We start from the raw sequence: 22,294 nt of genomic DNA, 5'->3' as shown, positions 1-22,294 counted from the left end.
CAGAAAACACAAAATGGCGTCTTGATTTAAAGCTGTAGTACGTAACTTTTAACTACCGTATTTTCCGCACTATAAGGCGCACTTAAAAACCTCAAATGTTCTCAAAAGCCGACAGTGCGCCGTATAATCCGGACGAGATGGAGCCGGGCATGTTGGATCCCGTATTCGCCCAACTGTTTAATTCGGACACTGAAGAAGAAGAATTCGAGGGATTCGCGGATGAGGAATAACTTGATAAAGTGAGCTTTACATGTTTATTTTGTGTGTTGTGTTGTGTGACATTAACGTTTGAGCAACGTTGAGTTATTTATATACTGTTATTGCTTTGCACTATTTCGAGTGTTACTATATTGTGATAGCACTAACGTTTGATTTACCGTAACAGTATCAGACTGTTTTTTACGTGTTTATTGAATCCAGGAAAAGTTCCCCTCCACTATGTGATATAAATGTTGCACTACATGTTATACCCTGCTGTTGTTAAAAGATAAACGAAATACCACATCACATAAAACAGCTGTTTATTCATGTTGGGAGTAAACGGAGTTGTCAGAACGCTGGTTTGTAATCTATAAATAAAGTTTGACTGACCTATCTGACTGTTTTGTTGACATTCCCTTTAGCGCAGCTCCATCTAATGAATGCATAACGTAACCCCAGCCTCTACTGTAGCGTCTATTCTATGCGCCTTATAATGCAGTGCGCCTTATATATGGACAAAGTTTTAAAATAGGCCATTCATTGAAGGTGCGCCTTATAATCCGGTGCGCTTTATAATCCGGTGCGCCTTATAGTGCGGAAAATACGGTATATACGTCTGTTGCATACAAACTGTTTTGAAATGAGTTCCCGCAACGCTGACTTTGGTCTATAAGCTCCACACGACTCATTCAGATTCTCAGTAAGAGCAGTGTTTAGATCTTGTGTCACGTGGCGACATTCCGCCGCTGCACACAGGAAGTGATTTGTTTCATGTCGAGACACATGGAGGCAACAGCAATATTGAAAAAAAATGACTGAAAACATTAAGAAGTGCTCAGGAAAAGTGTCAGCAGTGAATTCCACAACTTAAAAAAAACACAATTGTTTAAGCAGTTTCACGAGATATATCCTTCTTGTCCCCGCTCGCCCCTGCTCTGCTGGTGTATACACACAAACATAATATTTGACATAAACAAACAAACAAACGTCAGGTGACGCCCTGAACTCCACACTCACCTTTTGTCTCTGGCCGCTCCACGGCTCTTTGTCCACAAGCAGAGCCAAGCTGTGGGGCAATCCCAGCAGACACTGCGGCAGCACGTGGTCAGCGAGCGACTCACGACCATACAGACTGTGCTGCAGAGCGTGAGGTTTGGGGCCTGGTTGCCACGGTAACCAGCGGGTTCTGATGCCCAGCAGGACGGGCATGACGTGGTCGCCCCAGGAAACGACAGCGGCAGCAAAGACCTGGAAAAGGAAGTCTGTGGCCTTCAGGGAAATAAAAAAGTTATCTAGTTATTGAATGTGAGAGATTTAAGGGGTTTTAAAATTCTGAATTGGATGACATTCATTTTCTTCCACAGAGAAACTTACCAGTCTGGTGTCTCCACATGTGACAGACGTGGCACCGTAGGCAACATTTCGGATGTGTCCCATCAGCTCAAGGAGCCACTCCATTCGTTTTGGTACGCCTGCAGCAAAGAACAAACCTCTTTCCTCATGTGAACTCAAGGACAGATGATGATAAAAACAGAACAAGGATGAGAAAACATAAAAAAAAAAGGTTTCAACTTCACCTGTGTTGGAGCCGGTTGCCAGGCGACACTGATAAAACGTTTGGAGGAGGAGCCAGCCGACTGTGCGGCTCGGCCAACCGCGGAGCACGCCCGCGATGATGTCGTTGAGACTCAACAGGGGAACTCTGCCCTGGGACGTCAGGTAAGACAGCGTGAAGCACGTCTTCTCCATCTGACTCTAAAAACAACACATGAGCATTATATATACATGACTGATAATATTTTTTACTTTGAAAGTCTGTAAATGACACATTTTTGCTCATTTTCTATTATATTTTAAATCCTGCATGTGAAAATTAGACTTTTTTTGACTCTGTTGCCCCCTAGTGGTAGGATAAATAAAAGAGACACTGCTCATCTTTAATTTTCAGGGTGATTTTAAATCCAGCCCTCAAATGTTTGGTGATTTTGATTTGGTTTGTGGATGTTTTATTATTTTCTTGTTAAAGATGTGTGATTTAAAGTGTTTCCAAGACCCTTTCGGGGGGCCATTTTCTACAAATGCAAACTTTATAAGAATAATTTCATTAAAAATGGCTGTAACCATGGAAATTGAGCAAATCAGAACACTCCCTCAGGCTGGTTTGTCTGTTCAGGCTGCTGAAAGTCAAGACTCTTGCCTGAAGTAGAGGCTTACTCTACATAAAACCCAATAAATTTATATTATAAAGCAATTATGAGCGTACACAAACATATGTATGGGTAGTGTAATGAATTTCTGCCAATAATCTGTCAATGCTAAATGGTACACATTGGACTAACAAACTCACAACTTGGGATTTTCACATCACAAGCTCCACAAATATGGGAGAAAACGTCATACTGTACCTCTGTGACTTGAGCGACTCGATCAATCTCTGTGTCGGACATCTCAGACAGACATTTGGCCACGCCCATGTACAAATCCACCTCGTCGTCCTGAAACAAATCCATATCAACACAAGAAAGAAATAAGAAAAGCCTGAGGGAAAGTTTTTCTTTTGCCCTCCACAAAATACAAGAATTATCAACTATATCAATTATAATCGCGATGACTGTCGACAGTCGTCAGTCGTACTTGGATGTTGTTGGGCAGGAGGTTGAAGATCTTCTCTGTGGTGGAGCAGAGAATTGTCCAGCAGTTGCTGGGCGGGTTGGGGAGGGCCATCGCCTGCGCGAGGCCCTGCAGGAGAGAGCGGCACAGGGACAGACGCTGGAGTCTAACGTCCTCCTGGAAATGCTGCAGACCCAGAGTCTCCGCGTAGACCTGGAGCTTGTCCTCGGCGACGTGTTTCATCCACAGGCCCAGGGTCGTGTAGAGGTGAGCACGGGTCTGACACTGGGGGGGCAGGAAAATACACTGTGAAACTCTACCTGGACATTAAAACGCTGTATTTTTCATCCATATCAACCCAAATATTGTGTGGAAAAAGAATAAAGAACAGAAAGTCTGCACTGAATGTTTAGTCAGAGAAATAAGGTGTAGGTTTGAAATACAGCATTTATCTGGTCTGTGTTTTCAGTGGCTACATGTAATATTTTCTAAAAATTGAAGATTATAACATTCATGACTTGTGCGTCATGCCAATCTGGGTAGAATGTCTGTTTTAACCCATGCAGAGGATGCACTTGCTGTATATACAGCAACTTTGCAGATCATCAGGTTACATTATGTCCAGATAAAGTTCTCAGATATAAAAAATCTAGATTTTTAGTAAGTAAAGAATGAATTAAAATTGTATTTTATAAATAATGTCTGGACCAGCCATAGCACTGTCACACTGTGTCAGTTCTAATATTCATAATCAATAAACAAAGACAAGAAGAACCTCTGCACAGCCAGATAAAAGTACAGACACTGGTCAAAATATAAGATATAAGCATGAAAAGGGAAAAAAAACAGAAATTACAAAACTAAAATCGTAAAATATACATTTTCTTAAGATTTTTTAATCCAATAAATTAACAAATACGGCAGAAACAAAACAAGACTTCAATCCCTCGTTCAAACTCAATGGCGAGTGAATAATTTTTAAGGAGCTAATAACATGAATTAAGATGAAATAAGAAATACTGAGCGCTGTCCCATGTTGTCAAAAGTAAGGTTCATTACCAACAGTCTTAGCGTTACACTGGAAATGATGCAGATGGAGAGGAAATAGGGGAGTGAACGAAACAACAAAAATAGGTTTAACCAGGTTTAAAAATGGTCTAAATAAGTGATTTCACTATGTGGTGGTTTTTCACTTCATGATCAGAATGTATGTCAGAGGAACAGAGGAACGTACACTGAGACTGTGCACGAGCGGCGGCGACAGCCAGGAGCCCAGAAAGAGAGCGGCACTCTGAGAAGACTGAGCTTGACACGCGGCCAGGACCACACACTGATGCTGCACGTCCTCTCCTGTGAAGAGACAGAAACATCAAACGCGGTGCTTTGACTCTGCTCGTCTCTGATGATGGACGCGTGACCACGTGAAGATCTCTTACCGAAGCCGAGCCTCATGAGAGGAGACAGCACCGCGCTCCAGTTTATAGGTGGGAACTGGAAACTGGCTCCAACCGATGCCAGAGAGGTGAGAGCAGCTTTCACAAGAGGAGGAGGAGAGAAATCTGGACCTGCGCACAAGCAGGCATTCGTAATTAGTCAATGTTAAACTCCTCATCTCATTGCAGCTACGCGAAGATACGTTTAAGGTAATCAACATGTTGACAGACCTTTCTTCCCAGCCTCGGAGATGAAGTCGGCGACGGATCTGATGACACTTTTCTCGGAGAGGTAACTGAAATCCTGAGGAACTGAGAGCAAACACAGAAGGAAAGCTGCAGCTCGTGTTCATGTCGATGAAGTGGAACCATCAGTGTGTGTCGCACGTACAGTACCTGCTGTGTGACTGTGACTGGTGGACACCTGAGCCAAATATAAATGAGCCACCAAACACGCGCTGTTTGACTGTAAACCGATGGCTCCTGAGAAGGTGATGACCTGTGAAAGGAAACGCAGAAGGAAGAAGAACACAGTTTTTAACCCCCTTATCAAAAGTTCTGTAACTTTTCCAGGTTTTTCAAGGCTGTTCAAACCCTGTTAACTTTAAAAAGAAAAACAGTTACATTAATAAAATGTGGTGTAAGGGCAAAATCATTTGAATAATATAACTGTGGTGCACATTTGATACTATTTTACTTAAAATGTTGTGCTTAGGGGGGGCACTGGAGACAAACAGAACCAGGTTTTGAATTTAGGAGTTATGGTGGTAACACAGACAGTAGAGCTTTGTGAACACTGCTTTAAGGACAGGGGATGAGGATGTATCAGGTCAGAGTTTTGTAAAAAATAATAAAGACATGTGTTTAAAAACAATGACAATGAGAGTGTCTTTAATAAGAGAAAAAAATGTACCTGTGTGATGGCTCTAATGACCTCATTCAGTCTGTTCTGCTGCTGAGAGGAAAGCTCCAACTCACTTTTTAGCTGCAAAACAAAACACACAAAGGTAAAATGTATAAAAAACAAACAAACAAACATCATTTTGTACTACATGAAATAATTGCTTTTGCCAAATGTAATGGCTAATGACAATGCTAATAAACTAAAATAAATGTTATGAAACAAAACTAAGCTAAGCTACTCAAAGCTAAGCAAAAAGAAACTAAAAGAAATGCAACAAAGCTAAGCTACACTATTAAGCTAAACTTACAAAACTGAAAAAACAAATACTCTCATTCTAATTATTGAAGCAGAACCTCTGATCTAAAGCAGCAGTTCCTTTGCTCATCATACAAATTTAAGAAAACAGGAGTGGATTTCTTACCTGGATGAGGTAACTCTCAGATCCTACCAAAGCTACAAGGCCGTTCACAGCAGCCAGTCGCTGCATCGTGGGACAACCCTGAAACAAAGAGACGTCTCGTGATGTAAAATCAAATACGGATGGTAGACAGTTCAGACCTGAAAACCACATTTTCATGTAGGGCTGGGAAGATGGTGGTACCTCAGCCAGAAGGATTTTGATCCAAGCAGCGAGCAGTCGAGGGTGAATGTCCTCTGCTTTCCCGTGACCGGACACTGACAGACCATGGACGACCAAACCAAGAGCCAGAGAGAAACCGGGAGTCTGGACGCACAAGGTTTTTTTTTTGTTTTTTAAATCAGGTTTACATCTTTTTATCTGACTAAACACACAAAGACTCCACTCTCCCCTGCCGAACCTGCTGGCTCTCCTCCGTCAGAGTACGCAGCGTACTCATGGCCTCCTCAGCTTTGGCAGCATCTATGAGGCCTCCACTGAAGGCTGAGACGCTCACACACGCCACAGCGTACGCCAACACCTGCACAAAGACATTCCACAACAACACGTCATTGTTATCAACCTTTAAACGAGTCTGTGTTGCTGTACTGCAACACAAAAAATGATGATATTAATTGTGGTGTGTCTGGCTGTCGAACCTCTTGCAGCATGCGCCCGTGTCCACTGCTGTCCTGCAGGTTGGACAGTAGTTTGTCTAGAGTTCTGGTGACGTGAAGGTGTTGGTCCGTCTGTCCACTGCTGCACAGAGCTGCCAGCACCAGACCCACACCCAACATACAGCCAGTACTGAGGAGGAAGACGAGAGAAGAAGATGATGATGTAAAGGAAGGACGATGGAGGAGAAAACCAAGAGAACAAAGCAGGGGCAAAAACAAACATGGACATAGAAGAAAGGTAAAAGAGAAAGAGGGAAGAAAGAAGTTGACTAAAAAGAAAGGAGATGTGGAAGAAACAGACAAAAAAAAAGCAGGACGGAAACAAAGAAAAAAGAACGAAGAGGACAAATAAGAATAGAAGAGCAAAGGAAGTAGGACAAAGGAAAAAGTTGACAGAGACGAACCAAGAAGAAGGATGACGAACAAAGACGGTAGACAGAGGAAGAAGATGAAAAAGAAGAAGAATGAACATGTAAGAGGACGTGGAGAAGAAGATGGCAGGACAAAGGTTAGGACAAACACAAAAGATTGGACAAAAACAAACAGAAATATTAGAAAAACAAATAGAAAGTAGATGGAGACATAAGATATGGACAAACACAAAAGATTGGATAAAAAAGGAAGAAGTAGACCGAAGGCAGAAGTATGAAGCAGAGAGGAAACAAAGAAGAAGAAAAAGAAGGTAATGAAACAAAATCCGCATACAATAAATAAAGTATTTCCTAAATGTGCAGCACAATTCACATTTCTCACTTAATAACACAATAAAACTAAGTCACATTGAAGAGTTCATGTCTGAAGACGGAGCACTGACTTGTATTCCAGGTCAGGATTGAAGGCGCAGCGTTCCAGAGCCTCCAGAGAACTGAGGAGGAGCTCAGTGTCCCTCTGAACAGAGACGTCTCTGAACAACACACACACACACAGTCACAGGTGATGAGACTCAACAGTCAGTGATAAGTCACGGTGCGTTTGATTCACTCCTCTCCAGATATAAACAAATGTACCCGAGGCGTTGGTGGTGCAGACTGGACAGTACCATTCCCAGCCCAAGGCCCGAGTGGAACTGGACGGCCTGGGAATCGTCAGCGGTGGGTGAGCCCGGCAGACCGGCCTGCAGAGCTGACAGCACCTGGACCACGCCGTCCTTCTGCCACACCACCAGCACCGGAACCAGCAAGGACAGAGCCAGGCTGGCACAGGAGCGAGCGATGGCACTCGCTGTGTTCTCACCCGAGTAGGAACGCTGAAACGTGGTGTCCAGAGTTTTATTTCCTTCTTGACATCATAGGCAGCCTTTTCTTACAGGAAAGTCGAGTTTGTGTTGCTCTGTAACAGCTCGTTTCCCCACACCAGAGTCCATGGAGAAAATCATTGTTTTTAACTTGCGACGACACGGGGGCTGCTGGTCTAATGCTGCCTTCTTTGGAAAGTTTGTGTCAATTGTGCAATTTTAAACAAAGGTTATCAAACACCCAAGTGACAAAACAACACTTTTAACCTTACCTTTTGTGCCCCTTGATATAAAATCAATGATTTTCTCTATGGAATTTGGTGTGGGAGAGGGTGCAGTTTAAAAAGTGACAGAAACTTAATTTTCCTTGCTGAAAAAGACCGTTTTACGGTGAGATTAAAAACCCAGTGATGACCTGAAGTAACTTCAGCGGCAAACAAAGGCCCAAAACACACGGACACTCACATGTAGGAACCAGGGGAAAACCTGTCCTCTGGCCTTGTAGCTGCTGCTCATGATGCTGAGCAGCGTCTCCAGCACCATGGACAACCAGCTGGCTGTGGGCACAAACTCTGGTCCGGCCTGAAACAACAAAAGTCAGTCAGCTTCATCTGTGGAGCTTTGACTCTCTCACACACTGTCGTTCCACAAGTGACGATGTCGAGTATCTTACCCCGAGGCTGCCGTCGCTATCAGCAGGCAAGTTGCTCTCATATTTAGCCAGGACAGCGGCCAAACTGCTCAAAGCCAGGATGGAGTTGCCCTGAACTACAGGACTGTCTCTGAAGAACATACCGAGTCGTCAGATAAAAATAATACATTTAGAGCTTCCTGTAGATCTCATAAATGTAGTCATCAAAAGATGGAGAACTCACTTTGTAGCAACTTTGATGACGTCAGTCAGCTGATCTCTGGCCCTGAGGAAGGACAGATACAGGGAAGAGAGGGAAAAAGACAGATTTGAGCATCATCGCTGTATGAAAGATTGTTCTAATAATGCCAGTGATGTGTTCGAAGTCAAAAACACACACTCCATTAAAACAAATAATTGTTTTGGTTTTTTTATTCCTGACACCATTCAAACTAGGTCTTTTCATTGTGGCAGAAATGACATAGGATGCATTTAAATTATGGATTGAATGTGTGTAAGTGAGTCTCACCACATCCAGGCACAGTGCTGTTTGTACTGCAGCTCCTCTGCGTTCTCTTTGCCCTGTTTCTGTTGCATCTCCAGGTCAGCGCGTCGACCCTGAGCACAGGCAGCAAACCACAGTCACCGTGACAATGTAGAGGAACAACATCATATACTTTTGAGGTTTTTTTAAGGTCTGGATTAGGCAAATATTCAATTTACAGTAGATTTACAGAGCTCAAAAACGACCTAATAAATAACCAAGAATAAGCTGTTAAAGCAAAAAAGGTGAACAGTTATTTACACAGTGTGTCCTGAAGTCATTTATTAAAATTCAACTATCACCACCTGACATACAAAAACCTGCTTTTAAAGTTATGAGGAAAATATGATGTGTGGTATTTAAACAAAATGCAAAAATAAATGTATGTGTGCCCTGTAATGTTAAGTATTAATCTTTAAAAAAGGGTCCCAATTACATTATTAGCACAAAACCTTTTCAAGCCCAAAGTGCTGACATAAACATAAAAGAAGAAGAAAAAAAGCCTATATAAAATTTAAGATATATAAAAAACTAATAATTCCAGCAGAATAAAAATGAAATCACAACATATGCACTGTTTATACAGATACAGGGAATATGAATTATATATAGGCTTAAATTCAGATGTGTACACGCAACTGATTATAAAAGGTGCAATGTGAATTCTGAAAGAGAATTTATACATAATATAAATTAATAATGTCATTAAGTATTTTTTGTACTGGATGTAAAATGTTTTGGGCAGTCAAGACACACAGGCTTAAAAACAACTGGTCAGACAGTTTAGAAAACCATAGATAGTTCTAATTATTACATTAGTTTGTGACCACTGTTTCACTCTTTTAATCTAGAACCACGGGTAGAATCAGTCCGTCACAAACCTGTAAGACGGCGTGGAAAGCTCGGTTCATGAAGCCCCTCCAGGCCTGCGGTAAGAGCAGAGCTCTGTGCCACTCGGACGGCTGAATGTTCACCTGCGCGGCAACAATCGAGTAAAATAATAAGTAAAATAAGTCGGAGGAAGAGGGCGGACGGGTTTATATACTGCGTGTGTTCTACCTCATGGATGAGAGCAGTCAGGATCTGCTGGTAGCTGCGGCCGCGGCTGACGAGGAAGCGGTCGATGGGTTTGCCGCTGCGGTCGGTCTGCACGGGTAGCTCGTAACTGAGCAGCATTCCAGCTAAAACACACACACACACACACGTTTCTTCTACTATTCACACACATTATTATTTTTTTAAATCAATGTAAGATTTAGGTCAGTGGTGAGCAAGTGGAGGCTCAGTAGATTTATTCAAAAATCTGATTAAAAAAAAGAGCCTTTATTCATACACATAAAAAAAAAAGGTTTGCCTGATGAGGAGATGATGTTTTTAGAAAATTTCACACCAACATATGAAATCACATAATTGGACATCATTGGAGATAATATAGTAGGTCAGTGGTCAGCAAGTGGTGGCTCGTGGGCCAAAACTGGCCCATTAGATTAATTGAAAAATCGGATTTATTTTCAGAAAAAAATTTAATTAAATTAAAAGAGATTTTAAATTGTTTGCCTTTCTTCAAAAAAATGAAAAAGTCATTCAGAATTCAGAGTCTTTATTCTAAATAAAAGATTAAATGAGTCTAAGAGAAGACTCAAGACACTAGCAACAGCAACACATCTCCTAAATGTGCCATTTTTGTAAAATATTCAATAGTTTACAAGAAAATGATTTAGCCCAATATTCAATAGCTTTCAAAAAATAACTGCCGACCCTGGATTTAGGTTGTGTCAATATATTCTGAAAGGCAGAGATTTGACAAAAATACGCAAACATTTTCTCCACCATCATATGAAATCACATAATGGGAAATCTTCTCTTGGATCGTTGGAGATAATTATTTATCATATTGGCAGTAAACAGCTGTCAAATACTCAACAGGTTGGACACAAACCGGCAAGCACATCTCCCTGTAAAGCACATTTTAACATTAGAGAGGAGTGATGTATCCCACAGACAGAATTCTTAATTCACCTGCGAGTCCAGGCTTCAGGCCAGGCTGCTTGTTCTTCTCGTAGGTCCTCAGCATGAACGGCGGGATCCCCGCCACAGTTTTACCCTGGTCTGATCGCAGGTTCCCTCCCCTCAGGGCGGAGAAGTAAACCCCCCGTGGCATCTGACTCATCTCCTGCCTCACCAGTGATGTCAGGAAGAGCTCAAATGCTGAGGGGGCAAAAAAAAAAATAAAGAGGATAAATATCTGTGAGAAATTTAATAAACGGTCGCAGCAGGAGCTCTGTTTGAAAAGTATATATAAAAAAAAAATCACCTGGGAGAACAGAGACTGGAGTCAGATTCATTAGCTTCACATAAGAAGATCCTGGGACGGAGAGATCTTTCTCTTTCTCCTCTTCCTCCTCGCACTGTCCATCCTCCTCATCTTCAGGACTTGCAGGTGGCCTGGCCTCCACATTAGACACAGAAGCAAAGTTTCTCGGTACATTGAAATGGCCACATTTCCAATCAATCAGCTTCAAATGTATTGAATAAAACTTGTGTGTTTTCAAAGGATTTCATTTGGCAAAGGTGCAATGATTTTCTCTTGAATTACACAGTAAAACACCTATTTTTTTTCCATGCACATATGAAAATGAAGACTCTTACTGCCTCAGGAAGGAGCGTTATTTTGTGAACGGCTTCAGGAAACTCTGCCAGAGCCTTGTAGCCACAGTTGGCCACGTCTGGATCCTGGTACAACAAAAACACACACAAAAAAATCATCTTGTGTTCATCCCAGTGTGCAAAATAACTCACATTATGTGAAGCCAGGACTGTTCAAGTGACAATGTGTCACTACCTAATACAACCACACTTTAAAACCTTTTCTTTAAAGTTTTTTTAAAGGAAATTTTCCCTTTAAGAGCAGCAAAAATGTCCTTAAAACAGTAAAAAGATGTAAACACACACCTTGCTCAGAGCATAATTCCACAGAAAGCTGACCACTTCCTCTCTTAGTTTCTGTGAAAAGAAACAGAAGTAAGGACATTGTAAGATAAGATATTCTTTTATTCATATCTGAAGTATTAAAAATAAGAGCAAGAAAAACTATTTAAAAACAACGACTATAGCTCCACTATATCCACCTCATACTCCTCGGACTTTACTTTGAGCTGAGGAACCAGAGCCAGAAGCTCAGCTACACCTTTGACCATCAGAGGACGGGAGTCGCAGCTGAGCTCGGGACCGAGACGTCTCCATGTTGAGATGATGTCCACCACCTGAAAAATAAACCCCCATGAAGTTTGGTGGAATATGTCACCACCATTTGTGTTGTGTGTATTGTTTTAAGTGTGTGTGTCTTTTGTGGGGAACCTCAGCCCGGCACAGCTCCTGTAGTCCCTGCAGGGCCAGAGCAGCTGGGGTTGCCAGGTCTGGTCTGGTGCACTGGTTCAGAGTTTGTGTGATGGCAGATAACATGTCACCTCCATGCTGGTACGGCCTGGTGGTGCAAGACAATATAGATACACTAAATATCGCAATACGTGATACTGTACTAAGTTGATGAGTTGCTGTTTCCATTGGTAAATATTCTTAATAGGGGTTTTCTTTCTTGTTGTTTTTTTACAATGTCAATTTTTCTTAAAACTGACTATTTAGGGGGTAAATAATGGGAATATATTGCCGAGCCTAAAGTTTCGTCTGTTAATATATCAGCATATGTACAAAAAACACAGCTAACATCATTTTGGAATATGCACCAGAAAAAACATGGAATGACTGCATGTCACACAAAAGTCTACAATATTTATTTGTTCATTTATTTATTTATTTATTTAACAAAACACCATCATTGACTGTCAATAATGTCACACCCCTGAAATGAATCAGTTTTAATGCAAACTTCCTCTGTACTATGGTCTGTTTAGTGGTTATGGTTAAGGTTGGGGATAGCGCTTTGTTCTGGCTGTCCAAATAAATGCAAGTCAGTGCTGTGTCCCGAGAAGAGCATCTGTGCAAATCTGTGTGTGTGTGTGTGTGTGTGTGTGTTGGGTGGTCAGACCTCTCCCTGCAGATGTCTCTGAGACAGGCAGCTCTGGCCAGGATCTGCTCCCACTGGGTGTCCTTCCCCATCACCACCCGGCTGTCCTGCTGACCCAGCAGACGCTGCAGCTCCGGGTAAACTCGGTCCTGGGAGCAAAATGAACATAAATATAAATATACAGTGCTGTGCAAAAGTGTTTGTATTGTTTCTGTGGCTGACAAATTCTGTGATCACTGGCATTTGGAGTGAAATTTTATGACCGTAAGTTGCTCTTACATATTAGCAATTTTAACTCTCATAACGTGTGTACATGTTTGAATAAACCTGGTGTAACAGAAGAAATGTTTAAGAAAGCCAGAGTCGTATTATTGTTCAAGTGTAAGAGTAAGTCACACTTGACACTTGAACCTGTAGAAGCTGTTATTTTTCTGAAAAACGTATTATTTTAAAAACTGTACACGTTTCCTGTATGTTCTGCTGATGACACAAACAACAGCTTCTTTTTTCTAATATGAAGGCATAATATTTGTGATGACCACTTGCAGGAACTGACCTGTTTCTTCCAGAGAGCAGTCATGAGGCGCATAGCCATAGCTCTCAGCTTGGGGGCGCTGGCGAGCATGTGCAGCGTCTGCAGCACCACGGGAACACAGAGCTGGAAGAGTGAAGCACATGGTGTGTGTGTGTGTGTGTGTGTTAATGAAAAAGATCATCCACTAATGACGTTTCTTTGCATGCTGCATATTCACAAAGTAGTCATATCCATACAAACAGAGATTTGGGTGAATTCTAATCTAATAAAAATGTATGTAGGTGTATGAAGATGGGCTCAAGATCAACCTGCATGGTTATTTCAAGTTCTTTTAGTGAAACATGGAGTAAAAATGTGTGAATTAAAATGCCTTTTTTTTTTACCACTGTGTAAACATTTAATAAATAATACACAAAACACATGCATCGAGAGTAAAATGAAGTGACAATGAGTAGAAATCGATGAGTTATCAAAAGGTGGATGTTATCACTTTCTCAAAATAAACCACAATGGTTGGGATTATGTCAATAATGATCAAGTCAATAAAACAGCTAATAAACAGTTAATAAAGGAGAGCGCATGGTCTTTAAAGGCGAGTGTGAAATTTTATGATACTCATTAGTTTGTGACGTGTGTATCCGTGCCTGGTGTGAGTGTGTATTCATGGGGCTATTAGTTAGCTTCCTCCAGGGTGCAACTATAAATTTTGTCATATCCTATAAGCATAAATCAAGTTTACAGCCACCTGCGTGGCAGTCAGAGTTATTCTAAAAGTGTCAGGTGTCGTGCTAAAAAAGTTCTCTGCACGGAACTGATGCGAGTCTGTGGGAGTAGTGCGTACAGCCTGAATTTATATAAAACATAATCCAGATTAAACCTCCCTAATGTGCAAATATACATTATGTCTGTGGTAGCAGCTAAATTATGTCTTTAGTTGGTGTCTCTGATATCTGTGGGGTTTTTGATGTCGTATATGCTTGTAAATTAGTGTAATTAAAACAATTTACAGACGTTTTTAATTAAAGAAGTGATGGATTTTGCTGTTGAAATACCTGTTAAGATCTAGTGTAAAGCATTCGTGTTGCCAAAAAGTGATTTGTGGCTCCTACCTCATGGCTAAAGGGTTAATTTTGCTTTAAAAAGGAGGGTTGTATTTAAAAAAAATTAAAGCCCCTTCAGTCAATATTATTAAAATATATATATGTATAAAAAAGGCAGAACGAACGACACCGTAGTGAACATGCAGTGGTTTCTGTTCAGTGCTGTGTATAGTCGTCATGGTGAAGCAGGACAGGAGAGGGCAGAGTTGTTCAGCACCTTGTGAGTCCCGAGGTTTGGCAGGCAGTTGAGCACAGCGTGAGTCTGGAGTGGATTCTTTTCCTTCCCCAGTTTGAACAGCAGAACGGGGACAAGGGAGGGAACCTGCACACACACACACACACACACGAACATGAAAACAGGTGAAGGACACTCAAGAAGAAACGTCCTGAACTCAAATGTAGACCTCTTTCTTCCAAACCATCAATTACACACATTTATTCCAGAGGGACAAAGAAAGAAGTGGAGGCTGTTCCAGGAAACAGTGGGTGAGACTGGGGAGGGGTTATCTGAGGCTGAATAAATACATGTTTTCATTTTAAAAGAGTGAATGAAGTCATCAAAGTCATGTCTGCAACCCTCCTGAGCTTTTTACCCATATATCTGTACATGTATTCTATTCTATAATCTATTCATCTGACCATCTACAGTATGTCTGTTCATGTATTTGTCGATCTATACATCCACACGGGATTAAGTGTCTTGCCCAAGGACACATCTCCATGCACTGAAGACTAACAGAGCCGGGAATTGAACCTTTGACTTGAGAGACTGATCTACCGTCGCACCATCAGTCCATCTCTACGTCTATCCGTGTATCTATCTATCTATCCATCTATCTTGTCATCTACGTGTTTTTCTATTCATCCGTCTGTCATTTACCAGTCTACCTGTCTCTCAACCTATTCATCCATCCATCCATCATCTATCTGAACAGAAACCAGCAGGATGCACTGAGGAGACAAATCAACTGCCCCAGATATGAGCTGTCCAACCTCGCACTGTCCTCATGATCTGACACACAGTCATGGTCTGACCCACAGCCATGGTCTGATTTACAGTCATGGTCTGACTCACAGTCATGGTCTGACCCACAGTCATGGTCTGACCCAGAATCATGGTCTGACTCAGAATCATGGTCTGACCCACAAAAATACAGTTGAACGAGGTTCAGTGTTAACTGTTAACGCGGCATCGTCCTCTTACTCACACTGAGGTCAGAAAATAATCCAGTCCATCGCCGCGGTGTTACAGCCTTAAACTAACATAAAGCTGCCCTGCATCTCAGCTGTTGCATAGCAACCACTCCACCTGCACGGCTTGACAGACGTAGGGAGGGGCAGCGTGGAAGGAAGGAAATAAAGGGTTTCTCATCAGGTTGTTTCCTTGAAAGGTAAACCGCTGATCCTTCAATCACATACACATCCCCCCCCAGTTATATTATATGATAAACAATGATGAATATAATCGCCCCACGTCTACACACTGTGGTTAGTTTGTCAGTTGCGCTAATCGCCTTTAACAAAGACCTAAGAGGTGCTTGGGGGTGTTTGTGGCAGATGTGAGAGGAAGTGATAGTGTGGGAGGGAGAGTCAATGGATTCAGATATGCCGATAACCTTCCACCGACACACGCAAAGACTGCACAAAGTAGCACCGTGGGAGCAATTAGACCAGCGGGGGGAATATTCCGAGGCGTCTAACAAGCCCCAGTAACGAGGAGCCCATAACACCATGTGATATTTCACATCATCTTCTGGAGCTTGTGACTCTATTTAGGGTCCCGGAGGAGGAGGAGAGAAGTCTGTCAGTTTAGACCCTGCTTTCTCTCTCTCTCTCACTCTCTCTTTATAGAGCTGCAGGAAACACAGCAGATGAAGATTGAGATTGTTTAAGAATGTGTTTTTTAAAACACAGTAAAATATGCCCATGGAATGTACAATAAATGATATGAGTAACCAGCGCTTTTGCCAATTTTGGTCCTGCCTTTTGTAGCAGCCTAACACACACGTGTGACAATAATTGCCATTATTTCCTACTTTATGATATAATACGTATCACGATACATAATACGATGCATGTTATGATACAAAGTTGTTTTATATAATGACCTGAATTTTAACAGGAACGGGATGTGTTTTTGAGATAATGTGCCGCAAATGGTGACCTCTGCTGCCACCCACTGGCTTTATTACACACTGCATATTAAAGAGCCACTTCACTCAAAAAAAAATATAATTTTCTTTACTAATTTCCAGAGATAAATGTAATATTCGATCATCAGGGAAAAAATAAATAAAAATGGGTGAAAGCGCCCTTTAAGTCTACCATCACTGTGATTCAATAATCAAAGCAGTTTTGTTTTACGTCGGGTTTATTCCTTTTTATTCTATTTTTTGTCCGTTTGTAGACGCTCAAGAGAAGAGCTGTAACGTCTTTGTTCTCAAACCGAGCTGTGAGGATTAAGTACCTGGCAGGGGTCGGCCGCAGCGATGGCCTGGACTGCGTCCAGAGCCAGCTGGCAGACTCCCTCCGTGCCGTTCGCGATGAGATGGGTCACAATGAGGGTGAGGGAGCCGGGCACACACTGGCTGGACGACACCGCCGAGCGAACCGACAGCAGCCAGGCGGCGGCGAGCGCCGGTTCGGCTGTCGCCTTACGCAGAACGGACAGAGCGGCGCCGAGCTCGCTGTACCAGGGACTGAGTGGAAGTGCCAATGGTGGACAAGGCTGAGGAGGAGAAGACAGATTCAGGAATGAAAGAAACATTATTTGATGCTCAGCAACAACACTGTCCTGTATTGAAAGATGTTTTTTCACAACTTTCTTTCTTTTAAACTTATAATATAGGTTTGATAATTATCCATATCAACAAGAAAACTGTGGTTTCATCGAGCGACACACGGCGCAGCACTAGATGTACGTCAGTGCTTGCGAATAACAAGAGAACATTAATTAGGATGCTGCAAGAGCAGAGTGTCCCCACAAAATAAGCCACAGTCAAATAACTCTATGCAAATAACTCTATGCAAAAAAGACAGGTCCAGTACAACAGGTTAAAACACAGACAGACGCAGCTTTATTCCAAAAAATAGAAAACAAAATAGACATAAATTCCCATTTAAACTGTATTTATAACCAACCCTGAGCTCTTTGTGAAGAGATTTTAAAACCACCTGTGTCCTCATCTATCTGCACTCACATGCATACATGTGTTAATAGAAATTAGCCAAAACACTCGTTAACTGTGGCAAAAAAAACGAATCCCAAATATACTGGCAAAATCCCCCAGAGGCTAATTAGTCATTGGACAACTGCCGATATGTTCCGAAATGGTAAATTCCTTCTTTTGTACAAAGTTTCTGTGGTTGCGCTCTATGCTGTGTACTCACACACTGCTTCCAAGAGAGTGTTACCTGTCCAGGTTTGTCCGTCTGCCGGCTGATGTTGCGGAGCAGGATGTTGGCCAGGCTGTGGTTGAGTTTGTGTGTCCTCGGGTCAGCCAGCGGCTCGGTGAGACCCGAGCACGTGAGCAGCTGTAGGACAGGAAGGAGCAGGACTGGACTCAACCAGGGTGACACTTCGGCCTGCTCAGGAACCAAAGTCAGTGCTGAAAAAAAAGGTTGGTCAGGAATATGAGGACAATACATGATTTTACAGAAAAAAAGCACTCACAACAAGTTGACTGTGATGATTATCAAGATAATCATGAATGGAAAAAGCTTGAAAACGGGGGATTTCAGCACCTCATGATTTACAATGACTTGCTGAATATTCTTGTATTGCACTTTAAAATGTTCAAGATTTGTCTTGTTGTATTTGTCTCTTATCAAACATGTATGGTTAAGTGTTATCAGTGTGTTGTTGTTGTTTTTTAAACAATTAATGCAATAATATTGTGATATATAAAATATTATAATTGAGATGATTGATTATATAATAATATTATTTGGTTCAGGACAAAACGTGACATTTAATTGTCAAATTGCCCCGCGCCTATTAAAGCGACAGGCAGACACAAACGTGCAGCCAATTAATTTCACCATCAGGCTGCCCTTTCCAACTGGAAACAAGCTCCTGCGTCAAAGTCCATGGAGAAAGAAATCAGCAATTGTGCGTCACAGCACAGAGGAGTTGTTGATCCACTGCTGCCTCCATCAAATGACTACAGATGTGTGATGTTGAGACTTCTGAGTTTGAAATCCTTTATTTTGAAAGGCCTAATTAAGACAACTTTACAAAGAGAGGCAGCAATAAACCAGCAGCTCCCATGTCCCCACAAGCTAAAAAGGCCTTTTTTTTCTGAATGGACTTTAGTGCAGTTCACAGTTGGAAAATGATGCCAAATGTTTTTAAGATAGTGCACACTAGATTTTATTCCTGGACCCTTTTGTTCAGTGGCTACAATCTGCTTTTCCTTGTGTCCCCACTGGCAGCCACGTTGTTTTCACTTTTTGATGTTGTGATCATTGTAAATGAGAATACTGAAGATAGCTGAAGACAGTTTTTTTTACCCAGATTGAGCAGACTGGTCTGCTGAGCTGCAGGGGCCTCGAGAAGGAGAAGGGCCACCCCCATGATCAACTCGTCCACTGGCAGCTCCTTCAGACAACAATAAAGCTTCACAGTTAATCAGTATTTCAATAATATACTAATGCTAATATTGTTGCAGCGTCACCTGTTGGCAGGGGAGGAGGAGCTGCTGCAGTAACTTGAGGAGTGGCCGACAGTCTCCGTTCAACCCGAGGCAGCGCTGGCAGGCGCAGAGCAGGTGCGCGAGCAGCGCGGCTCTCTCACTCCGCCAGCGTTCCTCAGGGCGCTGAAGAAGAGCCTGGAGCAGAGCGTTGATGAAGCCACACAACTCCAGCACGGCCTCCACGCTGTCCACCTGTCGGCACGGACACGACGACACCAACACCGTGATTACATGATTCATTTTGCCCAATGTGAAGGTTTTGAGGGAATTTTTAAAGCTCCAATATGTAAGCTTTTTAGACGACAGCATCTTTTAAGTCAATTGGAACATGTGTATTGCCCGAGAAAATGCAGTCGAGTACTTCCAACAACAGTTTTCCTGCTCTTTATTACCCTTTTTTAGTCACTTAATAGTTGGAATTTGTTCTTCTTCTTCATTGGGGTTTAACGCCAGCTTGCATCCATGTTGTTGCATTACTGCCACCTTCTGGAGGTGGAAAACTCCTACATTACCCAGTTCATCATATGCTTTCTATCACTTTTCCTGTCTCAGACATTTTTTGTTTGCTAACTCCTCCAATGGTTCAGAACAAAGGCAGACAGATTACACTAACTTCAGATAGGGGAAAAGGCGAATATTCAAATAAAAGTGAATAAACAGCAGACACAAAATTTGATGGTAGGAGGAAATGTTTCCATGTATGAATTGTTGAAATCAGCTGAAAAAAGTAGGGGGAGATAGCGACTAAAAAAAATGAGAATCACTGACTCAATAACAACAACAATTTGTTTGTAGCTCATGCCACTGCTGTTTTTGAATAATGTGATGATAAATTAAGGGGAATATTCTTGGTAACGTTCACCTCTCCTCCGTTTCCATGCATCTTTGAAACCAAATTTAAAATTTGAATCCAGACAATGTTCATTTTTAATTCCATTATTCTTTATTCATTATTTGTTTTATTAAATAAATGCTTTACTATTTTACATGAAATGGTTCCTCTTCAACTAAAAAAACTGATGAAAATTTTGATTTTCTTTTCTGCCTAACTGAACACAGTTTTACTACTAAAAAAACCCCAATAACCCCCTGTTGTTCTGCACAGCAACATTATTTTTGTAATATGTTACAAAAAATAAGTGGGCGGGGCTTAATTTAAACGCTTGCCTTTGATCCTTTTAAGTCTTTTCAAGTTGTTTGAAGGCGGGGCTTAATGACCTTTTGCCTTAGTTCCTTTAAAGTGAATAATTGGGCAAAATAGCTGTTGAGCCAAGGAAAGAGGACACAAACTGCCGTCAAGGAAGATGATGAGGACGCTGTTCTTCATTTCAGCACATCCAAACTGCTTGAAATGGAAAAAGAAAACTTCAAGAGCCAACACTATGACATGTTTGATTGGGACAACGTCTTGTCGACAAACACGGTGGTGAAAATCCCAGCGCTCACCTACAGCGACAAATCTTCATCCAGCACCTCGTCCAACTCCTCAGCCGAGCACCCGACATTCGAGTCGCTCTTTGGCTCCATCTTTCCCTCGCTCAGTGTCCCAAGTCCAGACGAGATCTGCGAGAAGCCCGTCGAGACAAAACCGCCTCCCAGCAAAGACGCAAAGGATCCTCCGAAACCGAGATGCACCCTGCAGAAGCAGAGTGCAGGCACCAAGCGGCCACAGTGGGCAGGCGTCAAACCGAAGTGGGTCAAGACAGCCCAGGCCATCATGAAGAAACGGAACACGCAGCACGGCAAAGGCAAAGGGCGCAAGAGTCGTGACGGGCAGAGTAAATCTTCAGCACAGACCAATGGCCCCAGAACGAGCATGACGGATTATTTAACACCCGATACATCAACAAACGGAGACGAGTCTTTGACGGGGCAGGAGAATAAAGATGAGGCTCCAGACGAAGAGGAGGAGGAGAAAGGAGAGGAGTATGGCAACATTACGGATGTGATGCCGTAAAACACTTAAGGACAAGTCACAGCTGACTTCCAGAGCTGATTTCATCCAGTACAGTCCTGGTAAACTGAAACTGTTGCCTTGAGTGTCTGAAAAAACTGAGCTAGATGTTGTGTCCGGGACTTTGAGGAGTTAATCATGTAAAACTCCTTCAGGACTGAGATGAGACACATTTGCACAATTCTTACCTGCACTGTTCTAATGGCACTTTATTGACAGTACTTGACATTTGATTGGGATTGTTCAAAGTCCACCTCGTCACTTGGGAGGCTACATACTTGGTGTGTGACTTACTGAGGGCACCAGTGTGTGCAGTACCGACTTTGGTGACGTTTGGACGAGAAATGCAAGAGCTAATGGACGTAATGCGACAAATTCTTGTCTCACTTCTTCATCTAATAATAATAATAATAATTCCCAGCAGTGCTGTACACCGAGAGGTACAGTGCTGCCCTCCATAGTTCAAAGTTCTCATTCACACGTCACACTTCTTTATCCTCTCCTCAGTCTCATACAATTGCCCCCTCTGGAGAAATGAAAAAGAGACAAGATGCTGCACATCATCTTCCTTTGATATGTGCAGGTTACCATGGCAACCGTCATAGTAAATTACACTTGAAAATACTTTGTTGGCCATAAAACAACGTGTGATCAGTGAAGAACAGGAAACTTTGATCTGCGTTTAGAGCTTTGAACTGCGATGAAGAAGGAAGGGGAAGAACTGGTGAACTGTGAGCAGTATTGCGAAATTATTATTAGACAAAGAATGGAGATGTTTGTCTGTCTGTGAATTGCATATCTGTCAACAGGTTAGTTTGAAAGACTTTAATTATAATTGAGATGACTGATTAAAATTAAAGTGAAATATCTAGGGTTTGTATTGAACAACCTAAATTGAACTTACCGTCATAGCTTTTATTATGACGACTGTGGGACTGATGTTTTTTGACAGTATGCGGCTGCTAGATGTATATATTTTTGTATATATGTAAGTAGGTGTGGATTTTTTGTACGGTTGCTTTTTTTATATAAAATTTTTGTATGTGAAACTTCTTCATTTCCTTTGATTAATAAATAATGAAACTCATGAAAATGCCTTTGCATGATCCAATTGCACTGAATCACAGTTGAGAGTAAATTATGATTTTCTTTTTCTTTTTACTTGACCATCGAGGAGGACAACAATAACGTTTCGAGGATATGTCACTGATGGCAGCTTTAACACTTGTGGGCATAAATGTCCCATTAGAAGTGTCGCTCCGTATCCAATGCTTGCTTTGAGCACGTTTTATGGCAGTGATCCAACTCGGCTATCTCTCGGGAATCTCTGGTCATCCAGTAAAATAGTTCCCCATT

At 41.9% G+C, this 22,294-nt stretch overlaps 1 protein-coding gene across 1 annotated transcript in view; it reads right to left on the bottom strand.

Annotated features, from left to right (window-relative positions):
• Positions 1 to 22,294, bottom strand: part of focad (focadhesin) — a 37,505-nt gene that overhangs the window by 1,534 nt on the left and 13,677 nt on the right. The window contains exons 9-43 of the mRNA XM_044022059.1: positions 18,967 to 19,176; positions 18,803 to 18,890; positions 17,705 to 17,898; positions 16,758 to 17,018; positions 14,508 to 14,612; positions 13,212 to 13,313; positions 12,677 to 12,804; positions 11,989 to 12,115; positions 11,760 to 11,894; positions 11,584 to 11,634; positions 11,281 to 11,364; positions 10,946 to 11,081; positions 10,651 to 10,839; positions 9,691 to 9,812; positions 9,513 to 9,605; positions 8,617 to 8,705; positions 8,332 to 8,373; positions 8,130 to 8,238; positions 7,922 to 8,038; positions 7,230 to 7,468; positions 7,037 to 7,126; positions 6,205 to 6,352; positions 5,967 to 6,086; positions 5,750 to 5,872; positions 5,570 to 5,647; positions 5,158 to 5,229; positions 4,641 to 4,743; positions 4,476 to 4,556; positions 4,248 to 4,376; positions 4,046 to 4,161; positions 2,836 to 3,096; positions 2,607 to 2,696; positions 1,779 to 1,956; positions 1,576 to 1,673; positions 1,219 to 1,470 (exon numbers count right to left, since the gene is read on the bottom strand). Of these exons, the coding sequence (XP_043877994.1) occupies positions 1,219 to 1,470; positions 1,576 to 1,673; positions 1,779 to 1,956; positions 2,607 to 2,696; positions 2,836 to 3,096; positions 4,046 to 4,161; positions 4,248 to 4,376; positions 4,476 to 4,556; positions 4,641 to 4,743; positions 5,158 to 5,229; positions 5,570 to 5,647; positions 5,750 to 5,872; positions 5,967 to 6,086; positions 6,205 to 6,352; positions 7,037 to 7,126; positions 7,230 to 7,468; positions 7,922 to 8,038; positions 8,130 to 8,238; positions 8,332 to 8,373; positions 8,617 to 8,705; positions 9,513 to 9,605; positions 9,691 to 9,812; positions 10,651 to 10,839; positions 10,946 to 11,081; positions 11,281 to 11,364; positions 11,584 to 11,634; positions 11,760 to 11,894; positions 11,989 to 12,115; positions 12,677 to 12,804; positions 13,212 to 13,313; positions 14,508 to 14,612; positions 16,758 to 17,018; positions 17,705 to 17,898; positions 18,803 to 18,890; positions 18,967 to 19,176 (4,560 nt within the window). The remainder of the gene's footprint in view (positions 1 to 1,218; positions 1,471 to 1,575; positions 1,674 to 1,778; positions 1,957 to 2,606; positions 2,697 to 2,835; positions 3,097 to 4,045; positions 4,162 to 4,247; positions 4,377 to 4,475; positions 4,557 to 4,640; positions 4,744 to 5,157; positions 5,230 to 5,569; positions 5,648 to 5,749; positions 5,873 to 5,966; positions 6,087 to 6,204; positions 6,353 to 7,036; positions 7,127 to 7,229; positions 7,469 to 7,921; positions 8,039 to 8,129; positions 8,239 to 8,331; positions 8,374 to 8,616; positions 8,706 to 9,512; positions 9,606 to 9,690; positions 9,813 to 10,650; positions 10,840 to 10,945; positions 11,082 to 11,280; positions 11,365 to 11,583; positions 11,635 to 11,759; positions 11,895 to 11,988; positions 12,116 to 12,676; positions 12,805 to 13,211; positions 13,314 to 14,507; positions 14,613 to 16,757; positions 17,019 to 17,704; positions 17,899 to 18,802; positions 18,891 to 18,966; positions 19,177 to 22,294) is intronic.

This window comes from Solea senegalensis, linkage group LG3, assembly GCF_019176455.1.
Source record: "Solea senegalensis isolate Sse05_10M linkage group LG3, IFAPA_SoseM_1, whole genome shotgun sequence".
Taxonomy (NCBI): Eukaryota; Metazoa; Chordata; class Actinopteri; order Pleuronectiformes; family Soleidae; genus Solea; species Solea senegalensis.
Note: the sequence above shows the minus strand (reverse complement) of the source record. Positions and strands in the feature narration are given on the sequence as shown.